At 41.6% G+C, this 12,925-nt stretch overlaps 1 protein-coding gene across 6 annotated transcripts in view; it reads right to left on the reverse strand.

The window, feature by feature from the left end:
* The window catches only part of VWC2 (von Willebrand factor C domain containing 2), a 110,357-nt gene that overhangs the window by 71,284 nt on the left and 26,148 nt on the right, over nt 1-12,925 (reverse strand). Inside the window, exon 4 of one of the 6 annotated variants that reach the window (XM_043540472.1) lies at nt 1,104-1,641. The exons of the other annotated variants lie outside the window; for them this stretch is intronic. Within the exon in view, the coding sequence (XP_043396407.1) occupies nt 1,586-1,641 (56 nt within the window). The 3' untranslated portion in view covers nt 1,104-1,585. Of the gene's footprint in view, nt 1-1,103; nt 1,642-12,925 lie in introns of those variants that run through there. 6 annotated transcript variants of the gene reach the window in all.

Genomic DNA, 12,925 nt, shown 5'->3' on the forward strand with positions numbered 1-12,925 from the left:
CACGTGAGATTTCCCTGGGGAAAATACAATGTTCCCCTCTTCTCAAAAATCCCTCAATTCCGTACTCTTTTTTCTCTCTGCCCTTAAGTCTTACAATCCTTCCACACTCATCCTTGGCTCAGTACCTCTTGACTCATCCCCTCCTCTAGTGCCTCATGGAAGCAATATATAGGTGGTTGCCCTAAATGGCGGCTATTCCTCAGAGGAGCAGCGGTGGCAGAAGGTGGGTCATCTTGGAGCTGCTTTTTATAGGGTGGTTGCTCAGGTGAGGAGTTGGTCTCCTTTGGTTCTTGAAGTGGATGGGTCTCTCCCACTGGTTGCTGGAAGTCTCCTTAGCTGATGTGGAAAGCATTGTGGGGAAGTTAATTTGGAAGAAATAAGGCTTCCTTTACAGGACTGGCTCTTCAAACTGGACTTGGGCTGGGCAACCAGGTACTGCAAGAGAGAAAATGGGGCTTCAGCAACAACAGGACTCCCCTTCATTGGAACAGAAACCTGGTTCTGCCTCCTGTTTTTCCTACTCTTAGTGTGATGCTGGAGTGGCCAGAGTAGGGTGAGGGAGGTGCAGGAATTATACAGTGCATCACTCAAACTCCTAGGAGTATTTATGGAGGGACACAAAAAGGGAGCTCCCCTTGAAGCAGCTCCTGAAGCATATGTGCGTGGTAAGGCAGCGGTCTGAAAAAGCAACAACTGGCTCAGACATGTCTGAACATTTTAACAAGGAGAGCAAACCAGCATACTTGATTGGTCCTGAAAACCATTGCTTTGTTCTCTACCAGTCACTGAAACAATTCTAGTCTATGATCCCATCGTGATGTTTAGAGCTGACGTATGGGTTTGGGGCAGAGAGAGAAGATTCATTGTGAGTGTGCATGGTGTGGAGGTAGGCTCTCTCTTGTTCTCCAGGTTTCCCATTTCTCTTCCTCCAGCTGCAGAAGAGGCACGCACCTGCTTGTTTCTTTAAACCCTAGCAATCCATTTGCATTAGTTCAGATATTTCAGGCTTGTTATTTTAGGACACACGACATATTTACTTTTAAAACAAACAAATCCTATCCTGGTGTGGGCCCCCCCCCAAAGACCGGCTGTTAACAAGGAGCTTGCATGAATCCTCACCAGCTAATCAAGGGAGCAGTTAGATAACTAGACCAGGAGTCAGATGACTTGGGTTCTAACCCAGCTCTTCCACAGACCTGGTGTGGAATGCTGCGCAAGTCACTTCATTTCTCTGTGCCCCACTTTGTACAGGGCCTTGAGATCTCTTTCAGAGTATTACCACCAGAATTACAGCTCTTCATCTCACATGTTTTGGTCGCAACTGAACTGCTGAAAGAAAGGTCTTCTGTGAAAAGAGTCACTGTCAGATGCATGTTAATATGTAATTTAAATCAATTCATAAATAAAATGGTTACTTAGTTCTCCTCTTAGGAGATTGATTTATGACTGTTTATGGTTAAAATATGGTGCTAGAGAAAGTAAAGAATCAGTAGAGCACTGGCTTGAGATGGACAAAATGCAGAGCTGTGAAAGGGGATATACCGAGAGTCCCTTTATTCTCTCCTCTCAACTCCCCAACGTTCTTCTACTCAGCAATATTTAGACTTGACCAGGAAAGAGACAGGCCATCCTTCTCCAAATCTAGACAGCAAATTAAAATGGTAGGTCAGAAGCTAGGGAATCTACCTGCTATTTCTCTAGATTTCCATAATAAATTAACTTGCCAGTCTAATTCAGGTCCATTATAATACTTCTCACCCAAACTGTACTTAGATATTTCACCATTAACTGTGTACATGAATTTATACAAGCAGCCTGAAATAGCCAGCAGCAAATGTTGCAAAAACAAACCCAGTCAAGCAGGCTAGTCCCTCTCCATACACAGCTCCAACATTCCACTGCCATCTACAGCCAAGTCCCTCATATTCCGCTCATCCTGCTCAGTCATGTCCTCGAACATCTCCTTAAAATATATAAAACCCAGCCTGTGTATAATTATTTGCTATTCTATACAATAATAAAGTAACTAAGTTCCCCTCTTTTTAGCTCTTATTTCTTCTGATTTTTTCCTATATTTTGTCATAGTTATTTCAGTCTAGTCTTTTCCAGTATCTCCTCTCCACCCTCCAGTTCATTCCCCTTCATATTTTCCTCCACTTCTCTCCTGCTAGTCTCCCTCTTTACTCCATTCTTTCCAATTTTTTTTCCTCATTCCCACAGTCTCTCCATCTTCTTTTCACCTAAATCAGGATTTGAACTCAGATCTCAGTAGAATTAAAGCCTAGTATAAATAGCCCTCTCCTCCCATGTACCATGAATGGTGCTTCAGTCAAGGGGATCTATAAACTATTGTGCCAACTCAAGCTTCTCAGAAAAGAAAACTGGAGAATAAAGCATTTTACAATGCTGGCATTTTTCAGACTGCCATCTAATTGAGGAGCCTGCAGTATTCCTCTTGGTATACTATGTTACAGGGCTTAGAAAACAAAGCTCTTCTGCAGCTTGAACATAGGTAGGTTCTTGGTCACACTAATATAATTACATATGGACACACACAAGACAAGTCTAGATATTATTGGTGAGTATGTGTGTACTTAAGGACATAACGGCCATCCTGGGTCAGACCAAAGGTCCATCTAGCCCAATATCCTGTCTTCCAACAGTGACAATGCCAGATGCCCCAGAGGGAATGAACAGAGCAGGTAATCATCAAGTGATCGATTCCCTTTGCCCATTCCCACCTTCTGTATATAATTATGCAAGAGAAAGCAAGACCACACACTCACCTCTATTCATTCAAGCTGCAGAACAGTGTTTATTGACCCCCTAATGTGTATACAAATACACCTACACCACTGCCAATGGGATTAAAGTTGTAGCACAGTCTGAATCTGCACTATGAGGTTACTTTAATTTCTCAAATCTTTTTCAGACTAAAAAACAAAATAGGTGCATCTTCCTTAGATTCCCCCGTTATCCCAGTTATTTCACTTTAACATCTATAAAACATCACCCTACCAAAATAAGACAATGAAGTTTTTGTTTTCCTTTTTTAGATTTGGTGTATTCTAAGATTTATCATTTTCAACATAGATTTGTTATGTCAGTGCTTTTGATAGATATTTTTCTTTCTGGAAAATGGCCAGTGACTGATTCTAGCTAAAGACCTGAGTAGCTATAGACCTATCTCAATCTTGCCAGCAGTCTCAAAGCTTATAGGAAAAAAATATATAGACCATGTACCCTTTTTTGGTTAAACAAAGAAAATTGGATTTTTATCTGTGTGACTGTCACCTTTTACATAGCACTGTTTTGTCAAGAGCCACTAATGAAAGCTCAGCAACAGATAAAGAACATGTTGCTTCAGCTGAATTTATAGATTCATCTTAGGCATTTAGAGGAGGAGAGAATCATATTACGGTATGTTCTTTTCAAAGCTCCGTGAAATAGGATTAACCAGCATAGAAATGGACTGCTTAAAATATATATCATATTATTACATATGTCTGAATAGTTTCAATTAATAATGATGTCTCAGGGGATTTTAGTTTCTCACAGAGCCCCACAGGGAATAGTTTAAACAGCTTCACTGTTTTTCTTCCATATTTATGCTGGCTGGGATTTTCAAAGTCTACTAGGGAAGGACAGTCTAGTAGTCGCTAGGGTGCTGGCCTGGGACTTGAGAGCCAGGTTCGTGACCCTGCTTCACCACAGACTTCCTGTGTGACCTTGGGAAATCGCTTAGTCTCTCTGTGCCTCATCTCTAAAGTGGGGCTAATAGTACTTCCTTCCCTCACAGGGTGGTTGGAAGGATAAATACATTAAAGATTTTGAGATGCTCAGATACTGTGGTAATGGGGGCTGTCAAGGCTGAATCCCAACTCCGTCACTCTGAGTGCAGAAGTGGGGCCCGCAAGGATTTTAAAAATTAATACTGGCTACTCCAGGCTTGTATTAAACTCCCAAGGTTACAGCTTTTCTCTGACCTTGGCTTGGTAAAGGCTGCCACCACCCAAATGCAACAAAACCCCCTTTGAACCTAGGAAGGAGCACTTGGGAATTCCTCCCTGAGGGGTGCCCTCAAGCCTTTTCACACCCCCTCCGGGGAAGAGCTGAAAAAGGAAACAAAGGAAATTAGCTGTGGCTACCAGCTAATCAAACAACATGCACAAACCTCTTAGGACACCAAAAATCCAATCCTGTTCTTAAAAAAAGGTAAGTTTTATTAAAAAAAGAAAAAGAAAATACTTCATCTGGAACTTAGGCTTTTGCTAGATTTTAAAAGAGCAATTCCAAAACCGCTTTCTTGGGAGTTCCACTTAAAGGTTACAAGCGAACAAAAGCATCTGTGGCTAGCACAGAGGAGTCCGCAAGTCAATAAGAAATAATAGAAATAACCCTAATTGCATCTAGTTAACATTCTGATATACTTACACATTGGAGTTCAGATAAGTAGTTCTAGGCATGATCTGATGACTTATAATCATACCTGGCTTAGCTGCTGATACCATGGCTGGCCTGTCACTTCAGCCCAGAGAGACAAAGGGAAAGTTTCTTTCCCAATTTTAAGAAGTTCTACCTTCCCATTGGCTCTTTTGGTCAGGTACCCACTTTTTCCCCGCCCTTTACCTGTGAGACTTTTTAAACCCTTTACTGGTAAAGCAAGTAAAGAAAAGCTACAAAGAGGGATTTTACAGCTAACTGGCTGTCCATCAAAGGGTGCTGTCCCCCTCTTTATTTATTACAGGGGCCATATCAGTACCTAAGAGTCACATGGCTAGTTAGTTATGTGCTAGAATTTTGGTCCCTAAGTCCCTTAGGGTCTTGAAAATTCCAGCTGTTATGGTTACTATAAGAGCATAAGAAACATCTTACGGAAATAAATGAAGAGCTGAACCAACTAACATAGTAGTAGTTTAAGACCCAGGCTTGGAGATATAGAGGAGAGTAAATAGGAAGAATGTGTGATGGAAATACCCCAAAAATGGGAGGAGGGGGGTAAAGATGATGGGACAACTCTGTGCCACATTCCTAACCTTCCAAAAAGCCCAGGAAAACCATCTGTATAAACCCAGGCAGTTGAGATTCCATGCTTGCATCTCGGGGAGGAAGGGAGGGATCGGAGATGGGGTCCAGGTGTTCCCAGCAGTTTATAACCTTGTTTTACCCTTGCTGAAAACAGCATTAAGAGTGCAATGCTGTGAATTCACTTCACTGCTTTTCTCTGAAAATGCTTCAAATGACCGAAGCATATGTATTTATGCTAATGTAGTCCCTCTAATTATCACGAAGGCTGGCGTGTCATGGCAAAAAATTGGGGAAGTCATGACTTTGTCATGGCACAAAATGCAAGAGTCATTTCACTCATAAAAAGGAAAATTGTGGCATACATTTTAATGAATGTTAAGCTTGTCATATGAAGTTTAAGAAAAATCAAATAAATATCTTTAACAATAAAAGAAACGTTGAAAATTCTGATTTCACTGGTAGTTTCAAGTCACTAGGAAAAAAAAAAAAAAAAAAAACTTTCACTGGACTTGCATAGGGACAGATTTTATAAATGCATAGAGGAATCCTGCTCCTTTGTCTGAAATCAATGGGGCCAGAATTTCACCACACTATTACATATTGTGAAAAACCTATGAGGCGTGTCTTTTGTTACACAAGTGACTGCTACAAACAAGACAGTTTAATTATAACTATTCAACCATATATACTTAGCAGATTACAGGGAAATTTTCAAAAGCACCTCAGTCACATTTTCAAATATGACAAGCTCGAGAGACTTTCTGTCCCACTGACTTTCAATAAGACTTACATAGTTTAACAGCTTGTCTATACAGTGCATTAGTCTGCACCAGAAGGGTGTAAATTCTAGTAAGCACTAGTGTGTCATGCACTAACTGGCCCACATGAACCTACTGGCATGCAATAAGAGTTTCCTAGTGCATGTTAAATATACCACTGTTTCAGGAATACATTAACACACATTAGGGTATTGGTTCTCAACCAGGGGTATGCAGAAGTCTGCCAGGTGGTACATCAACTCATCTAGATATTTGCCTAGTTTTACAACAGGCTACGTAAAAAGCACTAGTGAAGTCAGTACAAACTAAAATTTCATACAATTACTTGTTTACACTGCTTTATTTACTATTCACTGAAATGCAAGTACAATATTTATATTCCAATTGATATATTTTATAAACCTGTGGGCGGGGAAAGAGGACTCAGGAAACTCTGCCACATTTTGCCACGTGTTCACCACAGGGAGGGATTCTGAAACTCCCATCTAGACTGGAGAAGAGATTGAGACTGACATAATGACAACCATGACTTTAACATGTGAATCTCTTTCTACAATGATGGCAGAGGGGAGCTTAGGGTTGACCATAGCCTGGAAACTCACATTAAATGCTATTAACCTCTTTCTACACAAACTTGGAACTGCAACTTCTTTTCCCAATCTAGATAAGGCCCCACGGTATAGCCTCCAGGCCACACAAAGCCAAAGCCAATTCCAACCCTACCCCTGCGTTAGTCCCTCAGGAACATTGTTAATACCAGTTGCCTCTTACACCTATACCCTTGTCCTCCTGAGAGGGTAGCAGATAACTTATTTCACTTTCAGATGGAAGTATTGACAGTAGATAAAGGGAGCATGCCATGTAAACCACCTCCTGCCCATGTTCCACTCCTCCTTCCCAGACATGGAAGAACAGGCCTGTACCATACTGATGCGGGGAGGGGGAGAGGGGAGAGGGGAGAAGAGCGCTTGTATAGAGCAAGCCACCATTCCATCACTTTCCAGGTATTCTCATCACAATTCATGCTTCTGCTACCCTCTCTAGTATGGCAGTGGAAAGGGGTATGGAGTCCTAAAGGAACGAATGCATTAGTTGGTTTGTCTCTTACCTGAAGCAGTAAGAAGTTTATTTCTATATATAAAGTATCAGCTTTCTACTGGCAAAAACAGACATTTAGGTGTATCCATTAAAAATGAGAGCTAGATGTTAATGGATTTAATTAAAAAAAATAGATTCTCTCAGTTACGTTCAACTCAGATTCAGCAGCTGGTGGCCAGCAAGCTTCAGCTCTTATCCAGTCCTTATGGGGGCGTGGGGGGGGGGGGGGGAAGAAGCACAAGACAGTGAAGTGATTTGCCCAAGGTTAGATTCAAAGTCAGAGGCTCAGCCAGGATAAGTAATCAGAATCTTTAGGTCTTCCATTGGCTTTGCTCAGACTCTACATGCACATGGCCTCCTAAGTTTTAAATGATAGCACCCCCCCTTGCTGCTGCTGATTTTAACAGCAGTTCAGTTTGATCTATCACTGACAGCTGATTCAATTTACAAATTAAAAATGATCAGGATTTTTTTTTTTTTAAAGAAGAATTAATGGACCTGGTTTGCCTGTCGCCTACACTGGGGCAAACTCAACAATCACTCCACCAAAACTCAAGGGAATTATACTAGTGTAGGAGAGATTTAACCTGGTGTTTAACACACACGGACGCAACTCTAAATATATAAAGATTTTTTACTCTTTTCTTACATACACCCTGTTCCTTTTCTTGTACTATTTCTTAGCAGTGATGTCACTACTTGCTGATAAGATACTGAATATTTTAACAAATACAGCATATTTCACAGCAAGAAGGCCAACAACAGAACACTTCTTAAAAAAGGAATTAACAGAACTAAAGGTTTTACATGTTATTCCTTTTGTGACGTGAAGCTTGGATTCCTGAAAGAAGAACTCGCAGGATAGCTCCACTCGCGGCACACTATAACTTTCATACACCTATTGTGCACTCGGGCCACACGCCAAGCCACTACTGATGCACCACCCATTCAGGTGCCAAAGGCACAGTATAGAACAGATAGGTATGCTACAGGAAATCGAACGTGGATTGGAAAGAAGAGTTTTGGCCTAAAGGCAAATGTAAAATTATCTTAATGCTGACCTCTAGTGCCGGGAGGTAGGAATTTTCTTTTGGAGATGCTGCTGGGATTCAACACTACTAGGAATGCATCTCTCTACTGTTACAATTGGTAAGATTTTTCTCTGAAGTTTGCACCTTTAACTGCTCCATAAATTCATGCCCACTTCAAGGAGTATGCAATTAAAGATGAATTTGAAAGCAATTCTATATTACTTATCATCATGGCACTATAGGCCTATACATAGGCTCTTGGAACCATGATTAAATCAGAATTTCAGGTGTCATTAAAAACACACATCACAGCAATAAATCTTTGGCCCTCACAATTGTGGGAAAAAATACTTGAAAATACAAACCAAACACAACTGATGCAGTGAGGTCTACAGACAGCCTAAAACAATTGCTCTGAGAGGAGTGAACTGCCCCATTCATCTCTATGGATTGTTAACACCAAGACCTGCTGCTCGGGGCACCCCATAACACCACTCCAACGAAAGACTCGAGTGTCGCAGGAAGAGAAGGGTGCTGTGTGGCTGGGTCCATCCACCCAAGCAAATATACCATAGCTAAAGGTGGTAAGTCGGGGGGTGGGGGGGCGCGCGGGGGGGGGGGGGGGGGGAAGAGTGCCTTCCATCTCCTGCCTGCCACCTGCTCCCTCTCAGAGTATGGAAAAGGCCCCTACTGCCACTCCTAGGGAGAAGAAGGAGGTTCCATGCTGCTGTCTCTGCTTCTCTGGGAAGGAAGGGGGTCTCATGCTATTGCCATCTGGGAGGGGTGGGGGGATTAAATCATTGAGGAAAAATTGGAGACCCCTCTGAACATCAAGACACAAGAGTCAGGAATTGATCTTGGGACCTCTCTCCAAACCCTCCCCCCAACTAGAGAATGATTATAATGACGTGAATTCTAAAAAAAATTCTTCCTCCTGATCCTGGCAAAACGCATCACCCCCTCAGAATAGAAGGTGCAACATTGACAAAATCCTCCTCTGTTGAATGATCTGCCAAGGTGCTGTTTTCTCATTATCACACGTATATGCAAGTCCCACTATCCTACTCTACTTGTGAGTAGGCAGGGTTTTGAAATATACAAAAAACTTGTTCTCTGAAGCATTTGGCATAAGGGTTATATGTTTCATCTCCCTGCCAGCTCACAACAAAACAAGGACATCATGGCTTGCTCAGATACACTCACAAACCAAATCACAACCAGCAGATCTAATATTTGGGCTGCCAAGCCTTGACATGACAATAGCATTTTAATACCACCAGGCTCTGCTGGAAACTTTCAGCAAAGAGATTTTTCCAAGAAATTTCTGCTGTATTTATAATCTCAGTACTAAACACAGAAATGCTTAGGAGTTTGGGCTTGATGTCATAAACACAATCTAGCCAGAACCTAAGCATTAGTATTAAGTAAATCGTCATTCCCATATGTTAATAATGCTGCCAGACCCCTGTCTAAATCAGTTCATGAAGAATATCTTAAGCTAGCAAACTGCCATTACTGGAAAATAATTTGTTTTCCCTCTTGGGGCTGCATGTTTCTCTCTCACACAGACAAGCAGTAACTGCACACATTGCACAATTTATTTGGTCTTTAGACCTCTTTAATTTACCCTTCTGCTGATCATTTTAAATACTGAAGTGCTATATGTAGGGAGACCCCATCACTCATTAACAGCCAAGTTAGGCTGTGCGCATAGTGATTATACAGCAATTCACAGCTGACCTGCCTTTAGGTCATTTCAGTAAAGCTGATAGGATCCCTGAAAGGAGAACATGTCAAAGACATTCTCATTAGCTATTTTCTCCACCATCTGCCTGGTCTGAATGCCTTGAAGGCCTCTTTTAGAATGTACTTTTTGTGTTCCATGACACATCAGAATGATTATGAAATGCATGTGTGGGAAAAAGCACTATATTAAAGCCAAGATTCACTAATAACCATTAGTAACAAATGACATTTTTTCCCAAGCAAAAATTCGATTGGGCTGGAATTAAGGTAGCTCAGAAATGTCAATCACATTTCTGAAAATTGCCTTTAACAAACAAACCCACAATGCAATTTAAAAAGAAAACATAAAATGTAGAAAGCCTGAAAATCTGAAGTTTGATTCCATGGGTTAAAAATAAATAAATCACGACCTTCCCTTCCATCATAAGGGACAGTCATGAAACAACACGCTAATGGGAGAAGTTTCTTCCTGCCTCCAGTCTCTGTAGCATGAGGGTTGATATCCCTCAGATATATTTACCTTAGTGTAACTGGGGGTACTTTTACCATTCATATCAAAGGTCTCTTTTTTCCCCACAATCTAAGTAAATGCTGTGAATCAATAATGTGTGTCTGTTTTACACAGGCTAATTACAAGCTGCATTAAAGACAGTATTATGTAGGTTACCTTTCATTTTCATTGAATCCTCCCTTGACTTTATAGATTACGTTTCCAAAGCCAGAAGGGACCATTGTGATCATCTAATTTGACCTCCTACATAATACAGGCCACAGACCTTCTCCAAAATAATTTCTAAAACTTTGCCCCCCCCCCCCAAAAAAAAAAAAAAAAAAAAACCACAACAACTACAACAACATCCAATCTTGATTTAAAAATTGTCAGGGATGGAGAATCCACCATGACACTTGGTAAACTGTTCCAATGGTGAACCACCCTCTGTCAAAAATGTGCAGGGCTGTCCTCAGGATTTAATGGAGCCCTAAACAGTATTATTAAACTGGTGCCCGTATGCCCAACGGCAACCAGGGCTCACAGCTGGGGGCGGGGAGCAGGGGTGGGAAGAGAGACAAGGCAGCAAAGGATACTGAGCTGCCTGGCCCGCCTCACAGTGGTGGAGAGTCACAGCTCCCCACAGAGACCCCCGTACCCTTTCCCTCACACAGAATACACGGTGCTGGTGCATTCGGCTCTGTGAATACAGTCCCTGCCTAAGGAGGCTACAGTGTGCACTGAGTGTGTGGGAGCTGATACGCTCTTACCTGCTGTCATGGGCAGTGGGTGAAGCTGCTGCTTGGGGAGGCTAGCTCCCCAGTCCACTTCTTCTACCTGTGGGCCCCACCCATACTCCACTCCTGCTCTGCCCTGGCCCCGCCCCACTCTGCTGAGGCCCCGTCCTCTCCCCACTGTCTCCCTCCTCTCTTCTTTCCCCCACCCTGCTCACCCCCTTCCAGCCAAATACCTGGACCCAAATGAGCCATTTTTTCAGATGTCATTTGCTTCTTCTGCAATTTCTTCCTAAAGAAAATGGAGCATGTTTTCCACTGCACGCCAGATGGTGAAGACTGGACTTGCAGAAGATACCTAATTAAAAGCACTAAACTTGGGAATAAAAAATGTCAATCACAGGTTTTTTGACATATCCTGAAGTTTGTCAGATTTATTTGCAAAGACTTGGTAGTAAGGGCAAGTCAGCTGTCTTGCTGAATACAACATTATTTTAAATTAATCAGTCACAGAGGTTTAGTGTGTGCATCCCAGACCATCTTAGCTAATAGCCACTGATCAACATATCCTTCATAAACTTATCTAATTCTTTTCTGAACCCAGTTACACTTTTGGCCTTCACAACTTCATCTGGCAAGGAGTTCCATAGGCTAACTGTGTGGTGTGAACAAGTACTTCCTTATGTTTGTTTTAAACTTGCTTCGTATTGATTTCATTGAGTGGCCCCTGGCTTTTGTGTTATATGACCAGGTAAATACTTCCCTATTCACTTTCTCCACACCTTTCATTCGTTACTTTATAGACCTCTCTCACATCCCGCCTTTTGTCTCTTCCAAGCTCAACAGTCCTGGTCTTTTTAATCTCTTGTCATATGGAAGTTGTTCCATACCCCCTGATCATATTCATTGCCCTTCTCCATACTTTTTCCAGTTCTAATATATTTTTTGAGATGGTGCAACCACAACTGCATGCAGTATTCAAGTTGTGGGAGAACTATGGGTTTAAAATAGTGGCATTATAATATTTTCTGTCTTATTATCTATCCCTTTCCTAGTGGTTTCTAACATTGTTAGCTTTGACTGTTGCTGCATATTGACCAGATATTTTCAAAGGACTATCCACAATGACCCCAAGATCTCTTTTTTGAGTGGTAATAGCTAATTTAGACCACATTATTTTGTATGTACAGTTGTATGTACAGTCTCCAATGTGCATTACTTTGCATTTATTAACAATGAATTTCATTTGCCATTTTGTTGCCTAGTCACCCAGGTTTGTGAGACCCCTTTGTAACTCTCCATAGTCAGCTTTGGACTTGAGTCCAACTATCTTGAGTAGAATTGTATCATCTGAGAACTGTCTCACCTCACAATTTACCCCCTTTTCCTGATCATTTATGAATATGTTGAACAGCACAAGGTCCCAGCACAGATCTTTGGGGAAGCCCACTATTTACCTCTTTCCATTGTGAAACTGACCATTTATTCCTACCCTTTGTTTACTATCTTTCAACCAGTTACTGATCCATGAAAGGACCTTCTTTATTATCTCATGACTGCTTACTTTGCTTAAGAATCTCCTTCTGTTATAGGTTTAGCTAGACCCAATAGTAGTACAAGATCCCCAAGGGCACCACATTTAATCTCTTTCCAAGATGCTCTCCATTTGAGCACTTAAATCTCCAGAGGTATTTAGATCCAGGATTTTGGTTTATACGATCATAAAAGGAGGGACCACTTGGGACACATTTGTGAAACCTTTACTCACAATGAACAGTGCCTTATAATTGTAAGCAGTGCCAGTGAAGTCAATTGAGTTACTCTGGAGTGAGACAACATATTATGAGAGAGGATCTCTCAATCTGGCCCAGAACTGGGATCTGGATCCAATCTGGAATTTTGATCGTTCCCTCAAATTCAGAGGTGCTTGGATCCAGAGTTTTGATTCAGAAGCATTTCTCAAATAAAACACTGACAACTTGGTTTACACTGCCTTTTTGCTGCTGCCCTCATTGATCA

The sequence above is a fragment of the Chelonia mydas genome, chromosome 2 (genome assembly GCF_015237465.2).
Source record: "Chelonia mydas isolate rCheMyd1 chromosome 2, rCheMyd1.pri.v2, whole genome shotgun sequence".
NCBI classification, from domain to species: domain Eukaryota; kingdom Metazoa; phylum Chordata; order Testudines; family Cheloniidae; genus Chelonia; species Chelonia mydas.